The 27,664-nt window shown below is 38.5% G+C and overlaps 2 protein-coding genes across 2 annotated transcripts in view; both read left to right on the plus strand.

Moving 5' to 3' along the window:
• Positions 1 to 2,398: 2,398 nt before the first annotated feature.
• Positions 2,399 to 14,267, plus strand: FXN (frataxin). The gene is made up of 5 exons (XM_015823653.1): positions 2,399 to 2,545; positions 4,321 to 4,418; positions 9,182 to 9,302; positions 10,869 to 10,966; positions 13,154 to 14,267. The coding sequence occupies exons 1-5, from the start codon at positions 2,417 to 2,419 to the stop codon at positions 13,308 to 13,310; spliced, it is 603 nt and encodes a 200-aa protein (XP_015679139.1). The 5' UTR covers positions 2,399 to 2,416; the 3' UTR covers positions 13,311 to 14,267.
• A 4,776-nt stretch (positions 14,268 to 19,043) lies between these two features.
• TJP2 (tight junction protein 2) overlaps positions 19,044 to 27,664 on the plus strand; it is an 87,588-nt gene continuing 78,967 nt past the window's right edge. The window contains exon 1 of the mRNA XM_015823654.1: positions 19,044 to 19,204. The gene's annotated coding sequence lies outside the window, so the exon portion shown is untranslated. The remainder of the gene's footprint in view (positions 19,205 to 27,664) is intronic.

A 27,664-nucleotide genomic window follows, 5' to 3' on the forward strand; every position in this document is an offset into this window, starting at 1 on the left:
GCTGTGAGTGTCAAGCTTAAACATACTAAAATCATAAACACAATAAAATCCCTTCATTGTAATTAGATTTAATTAAAATATTTTTAAAAGATGCTAAAGTAAGAGGAAGTTTGGATTTATCTGATTTGAAATGATAGTTTGCAGCTTGTTGTTTACTTTATATGAAAGAGTGGGTGAGGCTAAGAAATAGAAAAATTAGGAGGACATGATTTGAGGTTTGGGTGGCACAGCTATTGATGGCATGATAAAGTTAAGGTTAATGAAGATTTTAAAAATAATTTTGTTAGATGTGCCACATGGAGAAGATGGAGTAGATATAAATCCAGATTGTGTCAAAAAATGCCTCTGTAGCTCTTACCACAGTAAGCATATTGTAGAAGAAAAATAATAAACACAAATGGTTATATCAGGATTTTCCTAAGATTATTTTAAAATAAAGAGATTTGAACTAAGTATATAATGTCAGTGGTTTTCTTATATACAGTATCAGAAAGATTTAAAGTAAAAAGACTTTTGGTTTTGAATATTGTAAAAATGAAACAGAATTATGTACAAATGCTAAGCATATTACAGCTGAAATGTATTGCTTTTATTAAAATTTGAAATGGAAGAACATGTGAAAGAATGTATAATAAAATAGGCTAATATTTGGTTATAATATAAAAATGGAAGGATGGGAGAATATGTGGATGAAATTCAAGTTATGTTATAATCTTAAATCTTTGCAAAATGATCATTGATATTATTCACCAGAAAAATTTGTTGAAAATGTACTATAAACATACATATGTTGTAAAATACAACAAAAGCGGACTTTTTATCATGACGGTGGAAAAAGATTTGGAAAAAAAATTGGAACTCTGATATTATATATGTTGACAGCAGCAAAAGTACTTTACAATCAAAAATGGAAGGATGTTTCGATTCCCACCATGGATGAATGGCTACAAAAGTTGATGGAGTTAGCAGAGATGACTAAATTGACTGTGCTGATAAAATAAAAGAATATAAGTACTTTTGTTTCTACTTGGAAACCACTTCTGGACTTTGTGCTTGAGGTGGGAAAAAAATGATACTTTGATTTTGGATTTTACTGATTATACTGATTTGTTGTTACAGAAATGGCTAGTTTATACTACTATAGAAATGTAAAAAGTTGAGGTTCAATGTTAATGCCTTATTTTACTGCAATAGAGGGAATTGGAAGTCAACACTTTTTTTCCTCCCCCCCCATTCCACATTTCTCTTTTTCCCTTCCCCTTCTCTTTATTCCTTACTATTTGCTTTTGTATTTTAGTATTTTATATTATAAGCTAATAAAAACTGTGATAAAAAAAGCAAAAAAGCTAAAAAATGGATTAATTCAGAAGATTTTAAAGATTTATATACAAGTGAAGCCGGAGATGTTTCTTTTAGAACTGATTGATAAAAAGCTGGAAAAAACGCTTATGGAACATTTTTAAAATAAATATAACAGCAGTGATACTTTTATATGTACAATGGTGGAAAAAATTGATATTATCCACAATGGCACAGGGGATAGTGAAGATGATGGAACTTACTGAAATGGCAAAACTGACCGTTTTGATTAGAGAAAAGACATGGATTCATCTTAATGCTGACTGGAAACCCCATCTGGACTTTGTGTGTGAGACAGAAAGATTATGATGTGTGATTTTAATGATTAGAAAAAATAATAGTTAATAGAAAAAAATGAAAGCAATGTTGTAAACCTTAGACTATGAGGTCAATTTAAATTTATACTTATAACTGTTGTAAAAGAGCAGGTTCAGTCTAGCTGTTAAGAAAATTAGAGTCGGTGAATTTTATCCCCATTTTAGTCATGAAAGCCAAGTGAATGACTTTGGGCCAGTCACGTTCTCTTAGCCCAACCCACCTCACAGGGTTGTTGTTGCTGTTGTTGAAGGGAAAATAGGAGGAAGGTGTGTTGGACATGTTTGCTGTCTTGAATTATTTGTAAAAATAATAAAGGCAGGATATAAATAAATAAATAAATAAATAAATAAATAAATAAATAAATAAATAAATAAATAAATAAATAAATAACACCAGAATCATTTCTTATATTTCTTTTTCTTTCTTTCTGCACTTTTTCTTTGTCCTTTACTTCCTTCTCTTTCTTCTCTTAATCATTAGTTTCTGTTAGTTTCTTGTGTTTTTAGTGTAAAAAGAAAAATCCCAAACCGTTATCTTATTTTTTTTTTAAAAAAAAAATTCCCACTTGGAAAAGATCAACGCCGAAGCACCCGCGGATCCTTCTCCTGGATCCTTCTCAGGCACCGCCAGAGGGCAGCCGCGGGCCTTCACGAGCTTCCAGAGCTGCCGTTCTCTGTGGTTCGCGGAAGGGGCCGCGGCGGCCAGAAGCAGGCCTCTTCCCCCACGGTGGCCTGGCAACATGTGGAGCCGGGGGAGAGCCTGCGCCTTCTCCGCGGGACTGTTGCTCGGGGCCCGCCGTCTGAGCAACGGCGGGGGCCGGAGGAAAGAGGCCGCGGCCGCCGCTTCTTCCTTCTTTCTCAGCCAGCCGGTGAGTGTGCTTGGCTTGCGCAGCGGTCCCCAGGAGGGCGGAAGGAAAGACACCAGGACTTGCCCAGATCGTCTTTTTTTGGGGGGGGGGAAGGAGAGAGTAGGCCTTGGCAGGGACCTTGGCGGAGGATTTGAACTTCATTTCCCGCGCTTCTAGGCGAGATAGGCGTTGCCTCTGTCGGGAAGGGATCGCCCCTGATCCGCTCAGGGCCTCTCGAGAGGCAACTGCGGAGCCTGTCATCCCTTCCTTCGAGCAGCCCGGGGCATCACTTAAGAAGGGGTGTCAAACCTCGGCAGCTTTAAGACTTGTGGACTTCAACTCCCAGCATGGCTGGCTGGGGAATTCTGGGAATTGAAGTCCACAGTTCTTGAAAGTTGCCACCGTTGGACAGCCCTGACTTCTTACATAGTTCGTCCTCCATAAATTGGTATGGTGGCCACTGGCAGTCTTGAGATAAAAAGGCCATAATCGTTCACCTTCGTCCAGGCAATGCATGGGATGGGGAGGGAAGGAGGGAGAAGAAATCAAATTTCCCCACAGGGGCGTTGAAGCTCTTGGAGGCCAGATTTGATGCCTTTCGAAAGGCTGATGAATTCTCCCCAGCTGGAAAGTTGAAACAGGTAAGGGATGGTGTGGCTACCTGAGATACTAGAGGCACTGTTAAATAGATGTATCTGCTACGTGCATTCTGTAGTAATGTGTTGCCAATCCAGAGGGAGGTTTTGAATGATGTGAATGCAACAGAATCAACAGCCTTCAAGAAACGCTTTTGTATTCTGTGCAACCTATGCATTTTTATTGCTTGCACTTAATCATAGTTTGCACTAGGAAAAAAAACAGCATAGTTTATTGATTCCTTTAACTTGTGCTTAAAACCCAAGGGGCATTGCATAGAATGAGAATTACTACTCCCAAAGGTGCTTTTTCACGAGACAACTGGACTTTCTTGTTTTTCTTTGAAGACGATTCACTTCTCATCCAAGAAGCTTCTTCAGGAATTCCCCACCATCCAGTCAGAGCTGAAAAAGCTTCCTGGATGAGAAGGGAAACATCTTCAAAGAAAAACAAGAAAGTCCAGTTGCCTCGTGAAAAAACACCTTTGGGACAACTATGACCTGGATGACTGAGAATCTCCATAGAGATTTACTACTGAATACATATCCTTAGGATTAGCTTGCTTTTATGTTGGCTGAGCTCCTATCCGTTTTTGTAGGAATCGATGTAATCTTCCATTTCTGAGCATTTCTGTAGCTCCATTGTAGGAATCGATGTAATCTTCCATTTCTGAGCATAGAGTGATCTTGCTGCTGTCAACATATATAACATCAAAGTTCCATATATTTTTTTCCAGGTCTTTGTCCATTAGTCCCAAGAGAAAAGTCTCTGGTTTTCTTTATTTAGTTTAAGAATTTTCTGTATTAACATATGAATCCTATCCCAATATTTTCTTGCTTTATCACATGTCCACCATAAATGGTAAAATATCCCCTCTTTCCTTTAGATTTCCAACATTCATTTGAAATACCTTTATACATTTTTGATTAACTTGTCTGGTGTTAAGTACCAACGGTAGAATTCTAGAAAAATTATTAATTCCTTCATTCATTTAGTTTCTATAGCTACCTAATTCAATCAAGTGATTCTGGGCAACTTACAATTCTAAAATTATAAAACAATTAAAAACATTAAAACAGTGAAAACATCCACAAAATAATTAAGTTACAGTCCCAACCCCTCTATAGGTCACATTTAAGTTTGAAACTTTTTTTTTACAGGATGTTCATCTGCACTTTTTAGACCATGTTCTGATAAACAGAGTCAAGAGTATTCAGCTTATATTTGAAAGAAGCACAGGAACTCTCATAGACAAAAGGTATGTTGTATATACAATTGATAATGTATTGTATTATGTTTTTCTCCCCAAAGGCTAAATTAGTGAGCAAAACAAAAATTGATATCTGGCACTTCAGAGCTGACATTAACCAAAGCCAGTGCCCATAGTGATTAAGTTTCATCAAGGAGATGTTGACTCTTAGCAACCACATAGACAAACTTTGTCAAAAATGATCTGTTGTCTATCTGACCTTTTAAGTCTGTAGTGAATTAATAACTATTGCAATTCAGTTCCACCAACTTGCTACTGATCATGCACTCTACTTTTTTTTCAGCGTTATGAACTTCTCAAGCTGGATCTTTATGTAATATGTCTAAAATATGATAGTTGAGCCTGGTCACTTGTGCCTCAAGTGAAAACTCTGGATTGGTTTGTTTTGTGGTCCAGTGTTTGTTTTTCTGACTATTCATAATATTAGCAAGAATCTTTTTCAACATCAAAGTGTCAATACTCTTTCTAATTTGCTTCTTCAAAATGCAACTTGCACACTCATAGAATGTCACAGGGAAAACTACTGTCTTCGTCATTGTAATGCTTCTAAATATGGACGCATTTTGGCATCCAAATATCTTTTTCAGCATCTTGTTGCTATCCTACCAAGTGATACTATGGCATCTTTGTTGACTGCTGCCTGTTCACTGTTGATGGTCAATCCAGCACTTCAGTGACTTCATTATCATTTCAAAGGCTTTTTACCGTACCAATTATCATTGGTTTGATCATCTTTATATTTAATCTTAATTCCATTTTTCCCGCTTTCTGACTTTAATTACTACAACTTTCACATCATTTATAGCTTTCAAAGTAGAGTCATCAGTCTATCAGAAGTTATTAATATTTTGTCCAGTTTTAAACCATGCTCATCTTCTACCAATACAGCATCCCTCAAATAAATAAATAAGGAGAGTATACAGTACAGCCTTATCTCACTCCTTTGTCCACTTGGAACCAGTCTGTTGTTGTGTTGCTCAGAATTGGCTTTCTGTTGTGCATATAGGTTTTGCATGTGAGAGATTCTGAGACTCCCATTTTCCTTTGGACATTCGCTGGCTGACATGAGCAGTATAATTCAGGGCCTTTCTATAGCCAATAAAACACATATTGGTCTTTTTTTTGCATTCTTTGACTTTTTCAATTCTCCATCATACACAAGCAATAATGTTCTTTATTCCTTGGTCTTTTCTAAAACCAGTTTGAACTAATGGTATTTCCCCTTTGTGCCTAAGACTCTAACCTGTTTTGGATGACCCTAAGCATTATTTTACTAGGATGTGAAATTAAGGATGTGGTATAATAGTTTGCACAAGTCTGTTAAATCTCTATTCTTTGATATTGATGAGTAGATTCAACTCTTTCAGACTATTGACAACTGTATTCTCCCCATTGGCTTGCAAAATTTGGTTAGAATCTCTCTTGATTCTTTTGTTGTTCCCATGGCATTCTATCCTCGTAATGACTGGAATGCTGATTTAACTTCCAGCACTAGAAGTTCTTACAAACATGAATATATATGTATCTTCTAGGTATCTTGGATATTGATATATTTACTGTGCAGTATTTCAGTATACTTCACATTTGTTTGATCTGGTTTGAATAAGTTATTGTTTACTGACATCCTTTAGCATACTAGGTTTGGGGTTGGAATATCCTTCTGAGTTTGGAGATCTTTTGGAAAATGTTGTTTTTCTGTGGCTGTTTCCATTTTAATGTCTTTACCGTGGTAATGCTGTGGTAATGCTTCTTGTTTCCTCTAAGAGCTTTCTGAAATTCTTTGCTCAGTTCCTGTACCTTTCTTAGCTTTAGCTTATCTTGTGGGCAATTTGTATCAACTCTCTTCTCATCCAGTTGGTTTCTTCTGTTTCTTGGTCTTTGGAAATATATTTTCACATTCATCCTAAACAGTTTCTTTGATTTAATTCCACAGTTCCTATGGCTCCCTGTAAATGAGGCTCAGGATTTCATAGTTTTTCCTTTGCGTGGTAAGTATATTGTCAAGATTATATAGTGGAAAGTGGTTTTGTTTTTCCACTTTAACCTGACATGGAGGTTGCACACTAGCAGTTTGTGATCCGTTCCACAGTCAGCCCCTCGTCATGTCTTTGCTGTTTTAAGGGAGCTCTTCCATTTCCTTACATCAATAATACAGTCAATTTGGTTTCTCTGTTGTTCCACCTGATGATAATGATTGTATTGGCAATGAAGAAATTGAATTGGCAGAAACTGACCATTCATTCTGTTTCATTTCTTTTTCCTACCTGTATTTGTAACATTGTCTTTCCAGTTCCCAGTCACAAACAGTGCATCTTGCTTGCATGTTCTATTGATTTCTGATTAAACTTGACCATAACATTCATTCGTCTTCTTCCTCTACACCAGGATCACAGATCTGGATAACTATTCACAGATCGTTAAAGGGTTGTCTACAAAAATCTAATTGATATTATTTGTTCATGAGCTGCATTGTACCAAAATACTGTCTTTGCTATTACCTTCCTGACTATGAAAACAATAGGGTTCTTTTGATTGTTTACATTCTGAGAAGTAAACAGTATGATCTTCTGACTGAAAGTAACCAATTTCACTCTGTTTCAATTCACTGATGCCCAAGGAATCACTGTGTAGTGAGTTCATTTCATTTTTCATTGGGTTGAGCTTTTCCATAATTGGGCTTCTTACACTTTGCGTTCTATTGCATTTCTGTTTTTATAGTTTGGGATTTTCTTTTCTCTGCATGAAAACATCAGTCAGTAGACATCCCATAGGATTTGATCAGACTATGTCATAAAATACTATGTCTACTCTGGAGGATCCATAGCATGTGGAGTGCCATTCAACCTGATGGGCCTATCATCCAGCATTCACTTCATCTTCTCTGTAAGATAAAACATTGATGATGTTACCTTGTTTGGGTAAGGAAACGTACGCAAGAAAATAACCAAGCTAGGAGAATACCAAGGACTTCCCATATCTTCTCTGTCCTTCTGTTTACTTAATAAAATACAGGAGTGCTTTGCTATTTGCCTTCTCCTATGCAGTGTGAAATGATGTCTTTATTGTCACTACAGTGATCATCCACCTCTGACACCTTCCTCTATTGCTGCTGCTGATACTGGTGCTTGCTTAGCTGGGCAGTTAATGATGACTTTCATATCTTGGGTGACTCTTCTGGAAAAATACACTATTTGTGTAACTGCCTCACTCATCTGTCCCCAAAACATCCTCCGCCATATTGAGGCAGCACAAGCTGGGGAATGTTGGAGTTAAGGAATCCTTAACTGAAAGCACATGTCCTCACTAATTTAGTGTAGTAAACCACAGATTCTCATCTTGTAGCATTAATATCATTAGTTCAGCTGCTTCTCTTTCTTGACAGGCAGGACCAAATAACCTTTTTTGTAACCTCTAGATGGCAGAAGAGAGCATCTTCCTAGTTTTTTTAAATCCTGTACTCCGGTCTAGCGGTAGCTATAGGAGTTCTTTGCTAAATGTTACCCTTTCTTTTCTCTGTTCTGCTTCAGAGTAAGTCTGTTACTCTGTTTTTCTACTGGTGCTGGAGGTATTCTTAACTGTTGCCGTAATTGTTGTATATATTGTTGCACAGAAACATTAGGGTTATTGCTAATTTAGCAGCATCCTCCATTACTGATCTACTGAGCCAGTTAGGTCTAGTGCAGGGGTAGGCAACCTTGGCTCTTTTATGACTCGTGGACTTCAACTCCCAGAATTCCTGAGCCAGCCATGCTGAGGGGAAAGGGAGAGGTTTCCAAGCTGAGCCAGGCTGGCTGAGGAATTCTGGGAGTTGAAGTCCACGAGTCATAAAAGAGCCAAGGTTGCCTACCCCTGGTCTAGTGGTTAAGGCACCAGGCTCCCAGACCAGGAGTTCTAGTCCTACCTTAGGCATGAAAGCTGATTGTGTCACTTTGGGCCAGTCACTCTCTATCAGCCCAATCCATCTCACTGGGTTGTTATTGTGTGGAAAATAAGAGCAAGATGTATGTGTTTTGCTGCCTTGAGTTATTTGCAAAAATAATAAAGGCAGGATACAAATAAATAAATATTGAGCAACTTGTGGTCCTTATTTTATTCTTATATGAGATGATGCAGGGTTAATTTACAAGTCACAACCAGAACAGTTTTTGGCACATGAGTCCTTAAAATTGGTGATACTGTTTCAGTGGTATTGAACATAATCTCTTAACTAGCTAGGAGACCGCTCTTTATTGAAATTCCTTCCTTCCTTATAAGCTAGAAAAGAAAATTAGCTTGTTCCTCCTGCAAGGATAGTGAAAGAACAACTAGGCTAAGGATACTTTCCATTCCTGAAAGAAAAGGAATTTGGTAATTCATCCAAAGTTCCATTTGTTGTTTCTAGAAGTTCTGAAATGTACTCGGTGGTTTGTCTCATAGAGAGCTAATTGCTACTATCTAATATATCCAATTTGTTTTAGAAATCCTCAAGTAATAAGCTCAGAATTCTTATATCAGATGGTTGCTTGAATTAAATGAATAGAAATGACTTAATGGCCTGACTAAAATTAAATCTCAGCTGATTTCTCTCCCTGTGGTCTGTAATAAACTTTTCCTCATTCTTTATTAATAAAATCATGAAATGTTTCCAGCACTAGCTAGTAACAAATATCTTCAAGTAGTCTGCATTTTCCCCCCTCTGAATGTTTATATTGTCTCCCTCTTGTTTTCAGCAAGTAAATTTGAGCGAATCTTTATTCACATGACTTTTACAGCTCATTAGATGAAACCAAGTATGAAAAACTTGCGGAAGAAACACTGGAATCGTTAACAGATTTCTTTGAGGACTTGGCAGACAAGCCATTTATTTCTAAAGAATACGATGTCTCCTTTGGGGTATAATGTTATCATTGCTTTTTTACGGTATTTCTTTGTAAATTCTAACCTGTTGTTTGTAGATAGAGCATTTTAAAACTCTTGATATATTATTAATTATGGCTATAAATATTGAAGATTCTACTACAGTTCCAGAGTTCTAAAGTTATTACAGATGATTCTTGACTTACAAGAGTTCATTTAGTGACCTTTCAGAGTTACAATAGCATGAAAAAAGTGACTTATGACCATTTTTCACACTTATACTGTTGCAGCATCCCCTTGCTCTTTGTTCAAAATTCAGATGCAGGGCAATTGGTTCATATTTATGACAGTTGCAGTGTCCAGGGGTCATGTGATCAGCTTTTGGGTCCTTCTGACAAGCAAAATCAATGTGGAAGCCAGATCCACTTAACAACAATGATTCACTTAACAACTGTTGCAAGAAAAGTTGTAAAATGCAGCAAAACTAACTTAATGTTTCACTTAGCAACATAAATTTGGGGCTCAATTATGGTCGTAAGTCGAGGACTACCTGTATCGGAGGCAGTGTTCCTCAAAGGCCGTAAAATCACTGTTCAGCCCTTTTCATGGAGCCCTGCAGGTATATCACAGGCCAGCCTATCTCTGAAAACCATGCTTAGGTGGAGTCAAGCAAATTGAGCCCCAACGCATGAGTTGAGTTGAGAAGGGCTGTATAAGTGGACAAATGTACATCCTTCAAATTTGCTGCATCTTTTGGAAGCCTTATGCACAATACTATGTAGGCCAACCCTGTCATTCCTTAATGTTTCATTAAAACCATTCAGGCCTTAGCATTAAACTTGAATTCAAACCGTTGCTTCATTTAGTTCCTCTTACATGATCTTTGTGATTCTATATATTTTCCTGTGGAAACATTTGCTCTTGTCACAGTTAAGAATTTGCATTTTTTTCCCCCAGTTCAGCTTTTCAGTTATGGTTCTGGATTAAAGGTTTTGGGAAAGTGTGACCAATAAGAGATACAGTACTAGTGTGTGTACATAGGTGTGTGCACATTTCTTCTCTTTCCTTGTCGTATTGACTAGGTACTTCCAGATTACAGTCTCAAACACATTATTGGGGGGAGGGGGAGCTCCAGACAATATTATTTTCCTTCTGCAACAATTGCATATTTCCCCCCCCCAGAGAACCTGTTAAGCAGTGAAAGGAAAAAACAATAGGCTGTCATCTGGAAGCACTTATTTTTCTCTTATAGTCTGATAATTATTTTTACTGAATACACTCTTTGTGTTGTGAGACCAGAAGATGGCATACTTGGGAAAAAATGTAACAAGTGAGATACCACTTTATGTTTTACAATTGGGCAGATATAACTGCATTTACAGTACCTGTGGCTTAGAACCAGAGTGTATATTTTTCTAAAATTCTTGGAAGCTAATTGATATAGAAAAGGGTGACAAAAGCAAAGAGGGAATTAAGTGAAGCAAATAATTTGATTCAAATGTACTCATTTAACAATGATATGAGTGATTCTTCTAATTGAAAAACCTCTTTCACAATAATGTTGTTAATTCAAAGGTTTTTGTTTACTTTTTTATTCTGTAGAATGGAGTACTAACAGTGAAACTGAGTGGAAATATGGGAACTTATGTAATCAATAAACAGACACCAAATAAACAGATATGGCTCTCTTCTCCAATCAGGTGAGTTTAGTTTATAGGTTAAAATGATTTGAAAATTTGTAGTTGAGCTAAAACACCTTTATGCACAATTCATTTATTAGGTATCATTCTGAAATTTCTAAATCAATAGTATGGCATTTCCAGATTGTTCAGATTCTAAACTTTGATGTCATAACAAAAATTTCCTGCTTAGCACATTGCCCAGAATTTTCTGGCTGTCAATCATATATAAACCAACTTGAGATTGCTTAACTTCCAAGCCTAGGTAAAGTCAGCTGAAAGCTGCTAACTGCTAATGCTTTTGTCTTAGTTGAAAGACTATTGATTACATGTGGGTTTGTGGAAGAAATACATAAACCATCCTTTGATTCTGTAAAATCTACTAGTAAATAAAATACTGAAGGTAGCTGAATGTGTTATTTGTTTTGTAAGCACACAAGATCCAAATAATAAGAGAGTGTCAGAAACTGTCAATTTCTGTTCTCTAGAACAGGGGTCCCCAACCCCAGTCTGTGGACCGGGACTGGTTGCGGCATGCCAGAAACCAGGTTGCGCAAACAAGCAAAGCCCCACCCACGGGATACAGGCAGCACGCGAAACCACACACCCTTCCAGTCCGCGGAAAATCCTCTCTCCAGGGAACGAGTCTCTGGTGCCCAAAAGTTGGGGACCGCTGCTCTAGAAGAATGCCTTAGTTTCTGGCTTTTTCATAGGGATGTCCTACTGGAATAGTGTATATTTATGCACCAATTGTTGTGCATAAAAGAAAGCATTTGTATGCTTTTGTATGCTGACAAATATTTTTACAAGCTAGTTGCCAGTTAAGTACATGTAAAATAATCCAGCAAGCAGATTCAAACCAGATGTACAATTAGATTACATACTAAATTTTGATACAAGGTGACTAAAAGAAATCTATTCTGTAGCTTTAAAAATATTAAGCACCTTAGAAAAATTGGGGAGGGGTAGCCACAAGTGTTTGCCTAACTTTTAAAGTTATTATAGAATAAGTGAAAAAACTAAAATTTCACAGGGATATTTTTTTCTAAAAATACTGAAGTAGTCTTGTTAACCAGATATGCAGACTTAAAGCATTGCTGCAGGTCTTATTCAAACTGTAGATTGCCAGTTTGAACAAAATATTACATTTTAATTTGATTGTGCTAGAGAGATATACACCAGTTGTAAAGCAAGGAATGAAGAGATGTGTGCCATGAGTATAATAAATGGCAAAATTCCAGCATTTCCAAAGGAATATGATGAATTTGAACTATATAATTAACAATTTGTCAAGTTTCCTTTTACGTTCTCCTATAGTACAGAATATAGAACAGGGGTTTTCAACCAGTGGTACGGGTACCGCCTGTGGTACATTGGCACCTGGCAGGTGGTACGCGACCATCCTAGAAAAGTGGTAGTGGGGGAGGGGAATGAGCTGAGTTGGTGGCAGCAGCGGTCAAGCCTGAGCGAGAGACGGCTGGAGCTGCAGGGCTGTCAGGGCTCAGCGGAAGCGCCAGGATCAGCGCCAGGCTCCAGCTGGAGCTCGGCGCTGATCCTGGCGCTTCTGCTGAGCCCAGAAGAAGCGCCAATCAGCTGGAATGTTGCAGCATCTCCAGGGTCTTGTGATTTACATTCGGATGCTTGGCAACTGATTCATATTTATGACGGTCACCGTGTCCCAGGGTCATGTGAATTGACGAAAACCTGCTGCAACCACCCAGCAGATGGGGGGGGAATAAAAACCAAACACCCCCCCACCCCACCCCCACTGCCAATCCTCAACAGAAATGCTCACAACAATGAAAACCTTGGACGGGGAAGAGCGCCGCCGGGCGCTGTCTTACTTGGCTGTGCCTTGGGCCCATTTTTCAGTGCCATTGTAACTTCCAACAGTCACTAAGCGAACTGTTGTAAGTCGAGGACTACCTGTACTTTATCACTTTTTTTCCTTTTTTTTTTTTTTGGTCATCAAGTTTTTTGACACCTTGCTAGGTGACTGGTGGTACTCGGATGTTGCCATATCCTAAAAGTGGTACAGTGGGTGAAAAGGTTGAAAAGCCCTGATATAGAATACTCTTCTCACATTTTAAGCAGGGTTATGTACAAGTTCTCTGAGTTACTGTGAACCTGTGATTTTACTTTATGCACTCTCTTTCATATTTTATAAACATTTAAATTTGAGCTCTCTTATGTGTTAATTTTTCACAGTGGCCCAAAGCGATATGACTGGACTGGAAAAAATTGGATTTATTCTCATGATGGTATTTCTCTTCATGATCTATTGTCCAAGGAACTTTCACTTGCATTAGCAATTGAACTGGATTTATCAACTTTAACACATGCTGGTGGAGAGCCTAATTCTTGATATCTATCTATAAAAATCCAAAGACTTTGGACTTAGACCCATTTCTTTCCTCCTCACCATACTCTAGTTTTAATATGTTTGTCCAAATTTAAATTCTCAAAACATTTGTTATTCAAATCTATTTTATTAAGCACTAATGGAAAAAAATTATATATATATATATATTGGCTTTACATGTTTTCGTTCTTTTTCTTGTGTTGCAAGGACAAAAGTGGTGAAATATTTCTGCAAGATGGTATCCAGTTGTAGAAGTGTGATATTTGCATGAGGGTTGCCAGCCAGACTGGATGCTTTTGCTATATGTGTACTCCACTATCAATAACTTTTATAATGCAATGTTCAATGGACCTGCCATAATCAAGTGGTGTGTCCAATATATCATAATATGTCCCACCACAGAAGGCCAGTGTATACAATCATTTCTAAGTGGCCTTTGTGTGAAGCCCCCCGATAATTCTTATAGTGAATCTAATTAGTGGGATATTTATTTTTTAAATAAGAAACAGACTAACTGAAATATTATGCCTACCTATTTCATGTATATAATTAGAAAACCTAGATTTATGTTTAACTTTGAAATAAGGAGTGGAAATTATTAAATAATAATGAACTGCATAGAAAAACTTGGATTAAGGGCAACATCCTCCTTAATTAAATGCAACATTAGATTTTAAAATGTTTGAAGAAACTAGGACTATGCAAAGCAGTTGAAAAATTGTTTTTGAAGCATATTTTGGAAGATATCATGGCTGCTTCAAAAGATATTCTCAATCCGTTGTCCTAAATTACAAATTTAGAGAATGCCTGTATAAGATCTTATTCTCTAGTTCAGACATAGGGAACTTCAGTCCCAACTTTGGATTGACTTCCAATAATTTTCTGAGGACCAAAGGACAGGGACCAGGCTTCCTGAGACCTTATTTATATATACCTCTCACAAAGACACATTGTTAACACTTAGTCTTTCCTGCTGGGGTAAACACAGGAGGACCAAGGTGTTCTTGGTTTGGGAAGCCTACACTTAGTGTGGGAAGCATACAGGTGGTCCTCGATTTACGTCCATAATTGAGCCCAAAATTTATGTTGCTAAGTGAGATATTTGTTAAATGAGTTTTGCCTCATTTTACAACTTTTCTTGCCATAGTTAAGTGAATCATTTCAGTTGTTGAGTTAATAACCCAGTTGTTAAGTGAATCTGCCTTCCCCATTGCAAAAAGTGTTTACATAATCCAGGGACGCTACAACCATCAGAAATATAAACCAGTTGCCAAGCATCCGAATCTTGGTCACGTGACCATGAGGATGCTGCAGTGGTCATGAGTGTGAAAAATGGTCATAAGTCACTTTTTTTCAGTGACATTGTAACTTTGAACGGTCACTAAATGACCTGTTGTAAGTCGAGGACTACCTATACACAGACCTTGGAGAAAGAGCAAAGCTTTTGGGGACCTTCTGTGACCAAGGGAAGCTTGCAAGCCAAATTCTGTTCACAGACTGGAAGCTGCTGTAGTTACATACAACCCAAGAACGAATGCAAATTTGAAACCAAACTCAGACAAAACTGAAATGATGAGGGTTAGCTCTTGACACTTATATGGGGGCTGGCTGACTGAATTTCACAACATTTGGATGTAGCAAAGAAGATTCATGTATTGTGGACTTTTTCTCTTAAATGGGACCTAGTTTTTGTAGTTTCACTGTCCTTTAATCATAATGTCCTCTAACAATGAGCTAGGGTAGTACCGTAGTAAACTATAAAAAGTCAGTTTTTCCATTAGTAACAGCATTAAAATGGCTTTCCATGTTAATACAGTTTTGTGCTGTAGAGAAAAGAGAAGCCAAGAGAAATTTGGGTCACCCCCCGCCTAAGAATTTAATCTATATAAATAAAAATGTAAATGTTCGTTTGTTCAAAATCTTAAATCTCCAAAAGTTCTTCACCGATTGCTTTGAAATTTTGACACAATGTTGCATTCGAATACGCACGTGTTTTTATACACCTATATTATATAGATGTCACACCTGTGACAGGTAAAAACATGTTTTTTTAAAAAAAAACCGCCATCTGTTGGACGTAAAAGCATACCCACAAGCATTGTGAAATTAAACATATTACAAACGTGAGCTTTCTCTTTTCTTTCTAAGCCAAGAGAAATTTGGGTCACCCCCCCCTAAGAATTTAATAATTTTAATAAAAGTAAATACTTCCAATACCATTTAAACAAGATGCATTATTTTAACCATTGTTGTAACCCCTGAATTTAGTTCAACAAATTTCTTCTTAAATGTACTTCTTAAATTATTTCCTTAGATTTGAATCATGTTTGTGCTTGCCTTATATTTACAGTACTCTGAAAAGGCAGAGTTTAATGGTGAAAGGTAAGTTCCTCCCCCAGCCAGCATTCGATGTAAAGAGCACATTGTACTCATTGAACGATGAGATAGGATCTCTTATTTGCTGGTTACAAACGTGCTACAACACATCTAATTTCTGGAGTTCTGCATTCTTTCAAATGTTAGAAATGTTAAATATTTCTTCGGACATTGAGCACTTTGGGATTTTTATTAATATTGTCAAATCTGAACATGAGTAACAGGGAAGCTTTTGGGAATTGAAAGGAGCCTCAAGATTTTCAGGAAAAAAAATGTGGGTGGGAAAAAAAACCTCAAAAACCCCATTTAGAGTGTCATCATTCTCAAGAGCAATGAACTCTGGTTGACTGTTTAAAAAATCTATAGTTCTGTAACTCAGACTGGGAATGAATGTTTGTGTCTGTAATTTTCTACCTTCTTGACAACATTGACAACATAAGTGAGATCTTCATGATTTTTCTTGATTCCTGGTAACAAAAAACCCTCACTTTTTGTCTCACAAATTCAAATAAAAATGAAATTGCTACTAAAAAGAATATAAGTGGATTTGGATCATCTGTATTTGACATCAATAATGTTTTTGATCTGTATTTTCAATAAATTGTGGTGCCCTCAGATCAAATAACTTTCTAGTGGTGATGGTAGATTATAGATAACCCTAGTACCGCTTCTAGTATCAAAATGGGAGCATTGAACTAGCATAAAGACAGGAAGTCTCTGCCAAGGAAACTAACTTAAAATGAAGGAAGAAGGAAACTAAATCTTAAGGCACCGTATTAATTGATATGACTGATATGATAGAATAGATCTCTAATAGTATGTGTTCTTTTGTTCTCCAATGCATCCAGACTATTGTAGGTGAGCCCATGGAGAGAAAGCTTGCATAAAACCCATAAAGAAACACAAACACATAAAAGGTTTCTATTTATGACCTTTGTGGACCTGAGACATTTAGGATCTCTCACATGCGCAGGATCACTCGCAGTATTAATGGAACTGGGGGACATGCAGAAATGAGGGATGGAGGTCTGAACATTATTGTAGCTCTACAAAGCAATTAAAAATCCTCACTAAACATAGAATCCTAAGAAATATAGGTGATTCCAACATGGCGCAACTGTATGATTGTTTAGGCAAGTCCACTATTAGTTGCTTGCTTTTTGACAGATTTAAGAAGAGATGGAAGCTGGAGGGAATACTACTGTATCTAGGTGTGTCACCTAAACATGTCAAATGCAGACTCCATCAGGGATCATACCTGAATCTTCCGGATTGTGATTGCATCAAGTAGATCAAAGTTAAATGACATGAAATGGATTGAACCGCTCCTTGCTCTCAAACATTTGCCTTGCTGATAAGTCTGTGAGGAATAACTTGGGACTAATAAAAATATTATCATCATTGGAAGATTTGGGTGTGATAAGATATATCAAAGGTACACAATGAAGGGTATTCATACCATGTACTTACACTGGACATTTGCCATAGTACATAGTCTTAAGTTGAGGCACCCACATGATCGGACCCATTTTTTAAAATATTTTTTGTGGCAGTCATTAAGCAAATCACAAGGTTCATAAACAATGCAAGTGAACCCATTCTTCTGAATGAATGCAGTCTGCAGCAAAAAAATCGCAAAGCATAGCCATGTGACTGGCATGTTGTAACCAATCATAAACGTTGCAAAGAGTCTTTCTGAGAGAAATGGGTGGTTTTTACATTTGATAAATAAAAAATAAGAGCAGCCACATGACCATGCAGGATGTATATGTATGACATTTTACAATGGCCAGAAGTGCTTTACAGAGTGTAAATACCCATTCTGAGGCCATTGTTAACTCCGAATGGTTGTAAAATAGAAACAGACCACTATCGCTCAGACTATTCAAACACACTAACTCAAAATATAATTTGCTTGTATCTGATGTATCATAGCAGAATCTTTTGCTCAGAAGGTTATGGAAATAGGGTGTGAGATGATCCCAGATCTTCAATCACGTTAGTTGTCACCAGAGCTACACTATTATAAATCAAAGTCAGGAAGTATGTGCACGGAGCTCTGAAATATACATCTTGGAGATCCAAAACTCAGGCTCATTTCAACAACTTTGCATTTTATTCAGCTTGCTCTACCTGTACAGCCAACTTATCACAAAAGTAATGGGTAACAAACTATTATTTGTTTCCTAGATGAGATTACAACGGCAGACACTCAGTGCCAGCCAAGAGTTACACTTTTCTTTACCCCTTAGCTGCTATCCAGTGATCTCGTGGATCCTTGCCATTCAAACTTGATCGCCCTAAGATAGCCATTGACAGGCTGAACCGGCCTTGGAAGTGAATATCCAGCCTTGGAAGTCCCTCTCAAACTTGCTCATTCCCTTCACAAGAGAGTTTCAACTGGGATCTGGGCTGAAGCCAAACGAAAGCCGCACAATGACGAATGCCCCAGTGTCACCACTGACTCGACTTCCTTGCGTTTATCAGAGTTTTGCTTTGAACCGGTATTTCCTGTTCCAGAGTCAGGACGGTGGAATGGAAGACCACGGAGGGGAACTGAGCTTGCTTGCTGGCCAGTGCAAAATGGTGAATGCCCTTTGGTTACAATTTTTTTCCCGGAACGGTTCAGCGGCTGTCCCAAGCGCTACGTGCAACTAGTGGGCACACGTGCTGGGACACGCGTGTCTGCACTTCTGCGGGCCGTAATGCAGAAAACTCGACTGAGAAGAGTAGGGCTGAAAGTCAAGGGCTCAAACAGGGGTCAGGTGCTTTGTAGTTCAGGTGCATTGCAGGGACCTAACCCGGGCATGGGTCAAAAGGCGACCAAGCACACTTGGCCGTGTAGTTGGGGTAACCTGAGCCTCTGGACTTTGTAGTCCCATTTCGACGCCTTCCCTTCGGAATACCAAACCCTCCGAGGGGGCCAATTGTGCCGCCCGGGACACTCAACTTCTCCTCTGGAGTCCTGCTCGAAAGGCGCCGCCTCGCCATCTAATCACATCCTCGGGTCCGGCCAGTCCCCTCCTCCCCTCTCTCCCCCTTCTTCTCTCTCCTTTTATTGTTTGGCTCGCCGTGGAACGGTTTGGCTCTGGCGGAACGGTGGTGGCAATTGTGGCTGGGTGGCGGAGGTGAATCTACGCCAAGAGACAGCGGCGCTTCTTTCTCCGGGCAGGTGTCTCCCCCAAACTCTTCTAGCCGTGCCTCGTCCTTCCCATTCGGGAGGGAGGCGAGCGGCGTGAGCGTGCTTACCTGTTTGCTACGACCGTGCAGCCGCGCCCTTGAGAAAAGACCGCCTCCCAGGTTAGTTTTCCTGCCTCCTCGAAACAGGAAATGGGTTGAGTCAGGAAAGGCTCCAGAACAGAGACTGCCCTCCCTTCTCCCGGGCAGCTTCCACCTCCGACGGGCATTCAGAGGCGCGGTTTCTGCCTGGATCGCGGTCATATCTCCAGGGGCCGTTCCACATTCCAGCGACGTCTTCCAAGGACCGGGCGGTTTCCTAAACGAATTCTTTTCTACTCCAGGTAATTGTTGTTCTTTCTTTCTCTTTACCTGTTGGGAGTGTGGGCGTGTGCTCCTTTTTTTTTTTTTAAGTTGCCCTTTTAATCTCCGCCGCCTTCTCTTAATTGAGAGCGAAACGGTGAGTTGGGGTGTGTACGGGCGCGCGAGGTGGGGAAAATTCCAGACTCGCATTTTAAAAACACTTTCTGACGTGCGGGCGAGCGAGCGCGCGGGGGTTCGAACTGCAGCGCCCTTACATAAGTTGAGAGCCTGGATGGGAAGCGCTCGAAGCGCCCCTTTTCCCGACGTACTTACCCTCCCACCTACATCCAGAGGTGGCAAGCCACCATACTCGGGGTGGGGGCGGGTAGGACTCGCTCTTGTCCGCGAGGTCACTACTCGCAACTCTCAAGTGTGAAGGCGCATAAAAAGTGAATAACGGTTGCCTTCGTCGTATTTTTATTTTTTTTTGAGATGACCTTTCCGGGGTTGTTTGCCATGAAATGTTTTGTCTGTTTGCCCCCGGAATTCAACCTCGAGGGGGACGAATCGAGGAGAGAGAACTGGGTGAATGCCCCTTCCCCCCCGGCTTGGAATCGTCTGAATAACACTGTTCTGACTATGATGAATGCCAGGAAAGAGTTAAATAGGAATCCGACTGGGCTGCGCCGGAGTTTATACCCTCAAGGATCGCTCGTCGCCTTCCTGCTCCTTTCCCTCTTGTTGTGGGTGGTGTTTTGCCTCTGGTTATTATGCTTTAGAGCAGTGTTTCTCAACCTTGACAATTTTAAGACATGTGGACTTCAACTCCCAGAATTCCACAGCCAGCATTGCTGGCTGTGGAATTCTGGGAGTTGAAGTCCACATGCCTTAAAATTGTCAAGGTTGAGAAACACTGCTTTAGAGTGGGCTGATTGCGGGATGGCGGACTGGATATTTCCCAGGCGGAAGGGGCGCTGTTTTCCTCCGTTCACTGCTGGGTTTTACCCAGTTAGAGGAGAAAAAAGTTCGGTTTGCAGGATCAGGGTTTCTTTTACAGGATTATGGGTCTCTTATGTTTCTGTTTCCAGTTCAAGTGCTTTCAGGCAATAAGCGCTTGAGTTGGGCCTGTGGTGAATCACCGTTTGTTTGGAGAAGAATTAAGTTGAATAGAGTCATGGGAACTTTTGTTATCCTGAGGAAATTGTACTCAGGAAAAAAAATATATCTCTGAATACCAGCCATGCCTGAAATGGCACATCAGTACCACAGTTAGTACTTTGAAATTCCTGAGTCTGAGAGAACTCATTTCCTGTATTTCTTAAAGGCTGGCAGAGTATAGCGCCAATATGTTTCACAAAGCAAATAAAACAACACCCGACTTAGTTACAGGTACTGGTGTACAGTATTCCCACTGCTCTTTTCTGAAACATACTAGTTTTTACCTTTTTAAAAGCAATTTTGGGCTGTGCAAAGGGTAAGGCAGATCCTTTTCAGTTCATTAATTGAATTGGTAGTTTTAAAAGAATACCACGTTTGAGCTCTTACTCTTCAAAAACTTTCTAGAGAACCATATGTAATATAGTAGTTTCTGTGATGACAGTGCTTCGTCTGAATAAACGATTTGTCATCCAAAGAGTTCCAACATAAGGAACATGTAAGCCCTTAATAACGTGACATGTGTCAAAACACAAACAATACTATATTAGAATACTATATTGTAATTATTGCAATAAATTGCTTCTAGAATGTATAAATAGCATTCAGACCAAATTGGTCATGAGTCATTATGTTTAACTTGTCTCCATTAATTTGAACAGATTTTATGAGTAAACATATTGATTAGTATTTCTCTTGAGAAACTTCATTGGAGTACAGTACACATAAAAATAATGTTTAACTCCAGAATTGGAATAAAAATGACATTGCAAACAATTTAAACAATGGCAGAGTCATGAGTTGTGATTGATCAAACAAAACGCAGCACACAAGAACTGCCTTGTGCACTAGGTCAATTTTTTTTTCTTTATTGGTAGTGTAAAGAGCATTCAACTAAGGCATACAAACAGCTTCAACTTCTCTCTCTCCCTTCAGAGCAATGTACAGTAATGAATTGCTATAGGAACTAATAGTTAATCTCTGAACACTAGAAGAATCTTCTGTCTACAGTAGTATTGCTGGTGCTGGTGTGTACTTATTCTAAGTTGTAGCTAGGAATGTTGCTTCTGAATTACAGTACAAAGTTCCCAACCAATTAAGCAAGGACTTCAGTTTAAACTGGCATTCTCTCACGACTTATGCAACTTTGCTCATTTTTTTTTGGTGCTGTTGGATTTTCTTCTGTATCTACTAGGCAGATGGATTCCATTGTGCCATACTCCTTGTGTAAGTGATTTCTATGCTATATCCTATTTAGTGATCTTGGATTAACCTGGAATTGTATTTCTTTATCTAGCTAAAACTGTTGAAATCCATCTTTGCTTGCTATCCATCCTTCTCCTTCTTCCGATTTGAGTCCAACTTTTACTAAGTCCGTTCCATTAGGTAGACCAGACAAGAAAATCAATTCCACAAGAAGGCTAAAACTACTTGTATTCAGATTGACTATAATAACATAATCTTTCACGTATGATTGTTCTGAACCTCTTACTCCTCCTTATAGTTTAGTGATGTATAGAGGTATACTTTAGCCCCTATTGCCTAGGTGAGTAATTATACATATCTCCATCAGGGTCATCTTCCTTACCCTCTACATACCAATAATTTACTGCTAGTTTAATTTTTGTATGAGTTGGGCAGCCAAATACATTTCTTAAATGTATAGTGGTTCTCATATTACCTTTCAAGTTTGTTAATTTTGTATAGACTTGTTAAGGATAGTCAAAATAAGTATGCAGGCAAAAATATTCTGATAGAAGCCTTAAAGGGGGCTGTGAGTTCAAAACTCAAAGCTGCCCTGTTACAGAACAAAAGTATAAAATATATTGCAAAGCAGCATTTTATTTTGTTTGATTTCAGGCATGTATCTTGTTTGGCTAGCTAATATGCAGCTACATTCCTAATTTATTTTGAAGAATCTCATTTTGTAATATATTGTTATAATTTATAATCCTGTTCTAACATCTTAACTGGATTAGGGGTAAACTATACCTACAGTAATTAGAAATGAATTTGTTTCTAAATTCCAACTTCCTCCTTACAATAGTGAAATAAAATGTTAAGGAAAATATATTAATATTGTGCCTCTAAGGCTCAGGTTTTATATTACATGTAGAGATAGATCCAATGACAAGATTGGATTACCCGGATAAGCTCAATGATCTTGGCTTGGACTTTGACTTAATACTGTATAAGGTGACCTACTGTAACTGTGGAAACGGAGGTAAAATAAAGTATAAATTACATTACTTCTGACACTTCCATGTTGCTTCCTACTAACCCTGATGTATGATTGTATATTTTCCCTCTAAAACTAGTCAGTGCAATCTCTTATTGTGCAAAATTAGAGTTTGCAATAAGCACAAGATGGATCAAGGAACACTGATGCTAAAAGTGGCAGCAGGATAAGGAGTAACTTTAATAAGATTAATGGGATTATAGACTTGTACATGGTATTATATTCAAGTAATCCATAATTCTTTAAAAGTGGAACTGCATAGATTACTTCACACAAAGGATATTATGACATAACGTTAAAATAATATTTTCCCCCCCTCCTCTTTTCAGACGTTCTCTGGTGGTCTTCAAACAGAGCCTATATGGTCATCCATCAGAGATGCTCTAGCACAGGGTTTCTCAACTCCAGGGATTTGCAAGAGGGTTATGGGGTTCCACAAGAGACTAAAGGGGAAATAAGAAAATTCACTCAACCAGTAGCTAATTTTCTATCACCAAACCTTTGTCTTTTGATGAAGAGTTCTGGGATTTATTTTAACTAATAGATTCTGCTGCCTGAAAAAACTCTTGCTCTAAATATCCTGCACTGATCAAAGGGTGGAACTATATAGTAGTGGCCAAAATTGTGGAAACCTTTTGGGAAAAGTATACAGTAGAAATGCCACCTTTGGTTAAGTTTCCACCAATTTTTCTTCTAATTTCTTTATAATTGTAACCTTGTTCACTTAATAATATTATTTTACATCGCTTTCTGGGCAATCAGTCAACTCTTTGCACCATTACTTTAATTTTATTACATTTTACAAGCTCACTAAATGAAAGAACCAACCAACTTGATAGTGATCACATAACACTGACAAATGTCCTCTCAGCTTCAATACATGACATCAATAACTGAATCCTACTGTGATCTGATTGGCTCATTGCCAGAACAAGATGACACCTGATTGGCTCACTAAACACTCATGCTCATTGGCTACAATCAGATGAAGGAAAGCTACCAGATACCAACACAAGCAAGTTGTGCTTCCTTTTTCTGGTTATTTGGCTATAACTTTTCATAGAATACAGTACAGATAATTGAACAAACTTTGTTGCATTACATTCTTGATTAAATTATCTTTCCATTGATATATAATTTTATGGTATTACTCCAAAAAAAGGGGTGTTATTAGCCATCAAACCTCAAAAATACACTTTTCCCAAAAGGTTTCCACGATTTTGGCCACTACTGTATAACATCTAAGATTCTTTCCAATTCTATCAATCTCCATCCATATCAAACTAGGTGGAATAGTATGTGAAGGCAAATATTCTCTTCAAGCCAAAACAGCAGTTCAGTTTCTTCTAAAATAATGATTTATTTGATCAGAGATAGGCGAACCTATGCACCCATACCAAAGGTGACATATCATGATGTTTTGCACCAACATTCACCAATATCCGGCAATTATCCTCAAAAGCACATCTTGTGCAATTTTTGGAGATTGCGGAGGCTGTGCAAGAATGGGATGTGCGCTCCTGCAGTTTCCAGAAGTCCTGTTAGAGGATAGCACCTGCACGGCCTCCATGGCCTCCAAACATTGTGTGAAAACAGGATGTGCTTTTGTGCGGTTTTTGGAACAGCATGAGACAGTCATGGTGCTAGGGCTGGAACTGAGGGCCCGGCTTCTATTTAGGCCACTGAATGGGGGGGGGGAGGTAGAGAACTGTTTCTCTTTTATTCAGGGGCATGATATGACACAGCAGTAGAGTTACAAGATAGGCATTTTCCGAATCTAAACATGTGAAGTCAACTTCAGAGTGATGAGTCGTTTCCCAAAACAGAATTCATAATCTGAAGAGCAGAATACCTACAAAATACTTGCCATGAAAGAATGCACACAGCTGGGACTTACTCATGAGAGAATGAATGCAAGAACTCAATTTACATCAAGATTCCCATTACTCATATTGTTGCATCAGGTCTGTATTCAAATCCATATCCTGTAAAAACGGGCTTTTTTGTTGCAATGTGATCATTGGATCTATGTGTGAACCCCATTAAAGTCCCCAGAATTTGGATGGCACAATACTAATTTTGAAATAATTGTTCCTGATGGATAACAATGAAGGTTATTGAGATTACTGAGAGATTAATCAATGAGTTGTTTGGTAAAATAAAGTTGTGAATGCCTTTTCTGTTCAGAAAACATGAATGGGATTTCCTGAAGTTCTAATGGGTGAACTCTGATCAGACGAATGCAAACAAACTAGTAATCGCCTGTCTGACCAGCTGGGTTAACAACTCCTTTTATTAGAACCTGTAAATTTCCTGCGTGTTTGGGACCAGGCTCTTGTCCTAAATCTGGGACTGCTCTTTTTTTTTTTTTAGATATGTTTTATCCCACCTTTATATTATTTTAATGATTCAAAGCAGCAAGCATCTCTAATACTCCTGCCTCCTCCTATTTTCCCTACAACAACAATCCTGTGAGGTGGATTGGGCTGAGAGAGAGTGACTGGCCCAAAGACACCCATCTGGCTTTCATGTCTAAGTCAGGACTAGAACTCATAATCTCCTAGAGCAGGGGTAGGCAACCTTGGCTCTTTTATGCTGGTTCAGGAATTCTGGGAGTTGAAGTCCACAAGTCATAAAAGAGCCAAGGTTGCCTACCCCTGTCCTAGAGTCCAGCTTGGTGCCTCAACTAACGAAGCCTTTGATTTGATATTAGGTGAGGGGTCGTTAAATGGACTGAAGTTATGACTAGGGTAGAGGTGTCCTTCAAATATTCTTGACTGCAGTCTTTGGCTGTTATGCTGGCTAGATCTGATGGAAATTGAAATCTAAAACATCTGAAGACAATGAATTTGCCTTTCTTTGACTAAAATAGTATTGATAAAACCTGATTGAGGTTCCCCACATCTGAAATTCTTATGCCTCACGTGGTCTCTGTATCCCCATTCTACAGTATTTCTCTGAAATCTTGTGATAGTTAAAAGTTATGAAAAGAACTGATTTGGTCTATAAAAGAATATTGAAAAAACAGCTTGTTTCTTGGAACAAAAACATGTTCACAAATATCTTTATTGTGTTACCTATTTTTTGTTGGCGATTTGTTAAACTTTTGCACAGGTGTTTGGAAGTTAGGTTTATGAATTTAAGTGGTGCTTTCAGTATTTCAGAACTATTCTTTCCTTTCACTGTGAATCATGTTTGTCCTGATATAAACACAGTGGTATAAATTCAGAGTTCAGAGAACGTCTACTTCATTGTAATGGCCTCTCCTTGAAGCTTTTGGATTTTGTAATGTGTCTCCCACACACTTTCTCTCTCATGCAGACACACATGCACCCTCCTGAATCCCCCGCCCCTCAGTTGCACTCATGAAAAGACAGATATCAATGGCTCCTGGTGTGTAGTCATTCCTCTGGTGCATGCTCTTTCATTTCTTGTGGTACTGTGAACAATGCATTACAAAAATTACTCTGCGCTCTAAGCCCTTCAGAATTAGAAGAGATGTCTAATGTGGATTTTAAACCGAATATGGAAGGTTGCTTCAAAATGGTCTGACTTTTGTTCATTCTTTAAGCTCCTGGCTGAGTGAATATAAGACTAACTGTGATTCTACATCTAGCATAAATAACGTCAGCAATAAAATACATGGTGAATACACATCTTGTCACATCTGGATTACTTAGACTGATCCTTCTGTTACACTGCTAAAGATTTCTGGGGACTATGCTGGTTATTTCTATCTATCCTGGCTTAAAACCAGAAGTCAGTGGATGGAAAGTGAGGCTATGCATGCGCCAGATGTTGTCCTTGATTTATAAACATTTTCTTGCCAAACACACCATAGGCAATTTATTGCTATAAAAGAGCATTTGTCGACTAGCGAGATATGTTAGCATCCTTAGTTCAGAGCACATCTCTTAAGCATCTCTTACTATAAATGTATATTTAATTCCTTCCTCATAGCTTGGCTCATAAAATATGGGATGTCATAGAGAGTATAATGAATGAATCTTCAGCAGCTCTTAACATCATTTGAAAGATGAAATTACCTGTTTCTCCTTTAGCGCTTGGAATATTACAAGCCTTGAAGGTTTAACTGAGGATTAGTAAATTGGACAGTGTCCATTATCAGACCAGGCTTATGGTCTGATAATGTCTCTGGCTTCATTTCCCTTAGTGCTTTATTCATAGATCCCTGAAATTACATAACAAGTGACGTTTTCAGAGAAGCTGTCAGGAACGTTTTTACTCTTTTTCCAAATGTTGCTATTTCTCCAGCTTGCAACGTGTCTAATCCATTTTGGAAAAGGTTGCTGTCGTTTAGTCAGCTTGCATAGACAAGTTTGTAGCTTAATTCAACGCTGCATTAAAAGACGCAGGATGAAATGTAAGAAGTACGTAGCTATTCTTGAAGCTGCAGTTGGAATCACTCCTCTTAATAAGAGAGAACTGCTCCCAGCGGTTCGACATGTAAATCTCTGGCAGCAACCCGGGTGAGTCCTAGGTTGGGTGAATGAATCATTGCAAAGATAAATATTTACTCTGAATCTTGTCTGCAGATTTGCAGCATGCATTATGCGTAGCTAGTTATATTTCCTCAATGGCAAAAATGTAATGCTCTTTTCGAGTGTATATTTGGCTGAGATCAGTCAAGGCATGGTGGGTTACAGCATTTAAACCTCTTGGGTAAGCATTTGGGATGAAAAACGATATAGTGAAGCCAGTGCAGATTCAGTGCAGGGGCAAATCTAAATGGGGATATAATGAATGGCATTTCTACTCTTGTACTTTCAGGGACAGTCTGCACCCAGGCAAAACAGATATACCAAATTCCTTTAGGAAAAATGTTCTTATTGAAAAAGTGAATTTTGTATCCCTTTCTTATTTAAAATACTGTAAACCTCGATGGGATATTTATTTATTTATTTATTTATTTAATTTAATTTATATGCCGCCCTTCTCCCGACAGGGACTCAGGGCGGCGCACAACATATTTAAAACCCGAACATATATACAATCCCCCCCTTAAAACCGAATTAAACCGAATTTTAATGTTGCGTCTTCCGAATATTTAAAACCCAATATAAAATCCACCCTAGGTCAGGTCCGC

Source organism: Protobothrops mucrosquamatus, unplaced genomic scaffold, assembly GCF_001527695.2.
Source record: "Protobothrops mucrosquamatus isolate PMUCROS unplaced genomic scaffold, P.Mucros_1.0 scaffold1937, whole genome shotgun sequence".
Lineage (NCBI taxonomy): Eukaryota > Metazoa > Chordata > Lepidosauria > Squamata > Viperidae > Protobothrops > Protobothrops mucrosquamatus.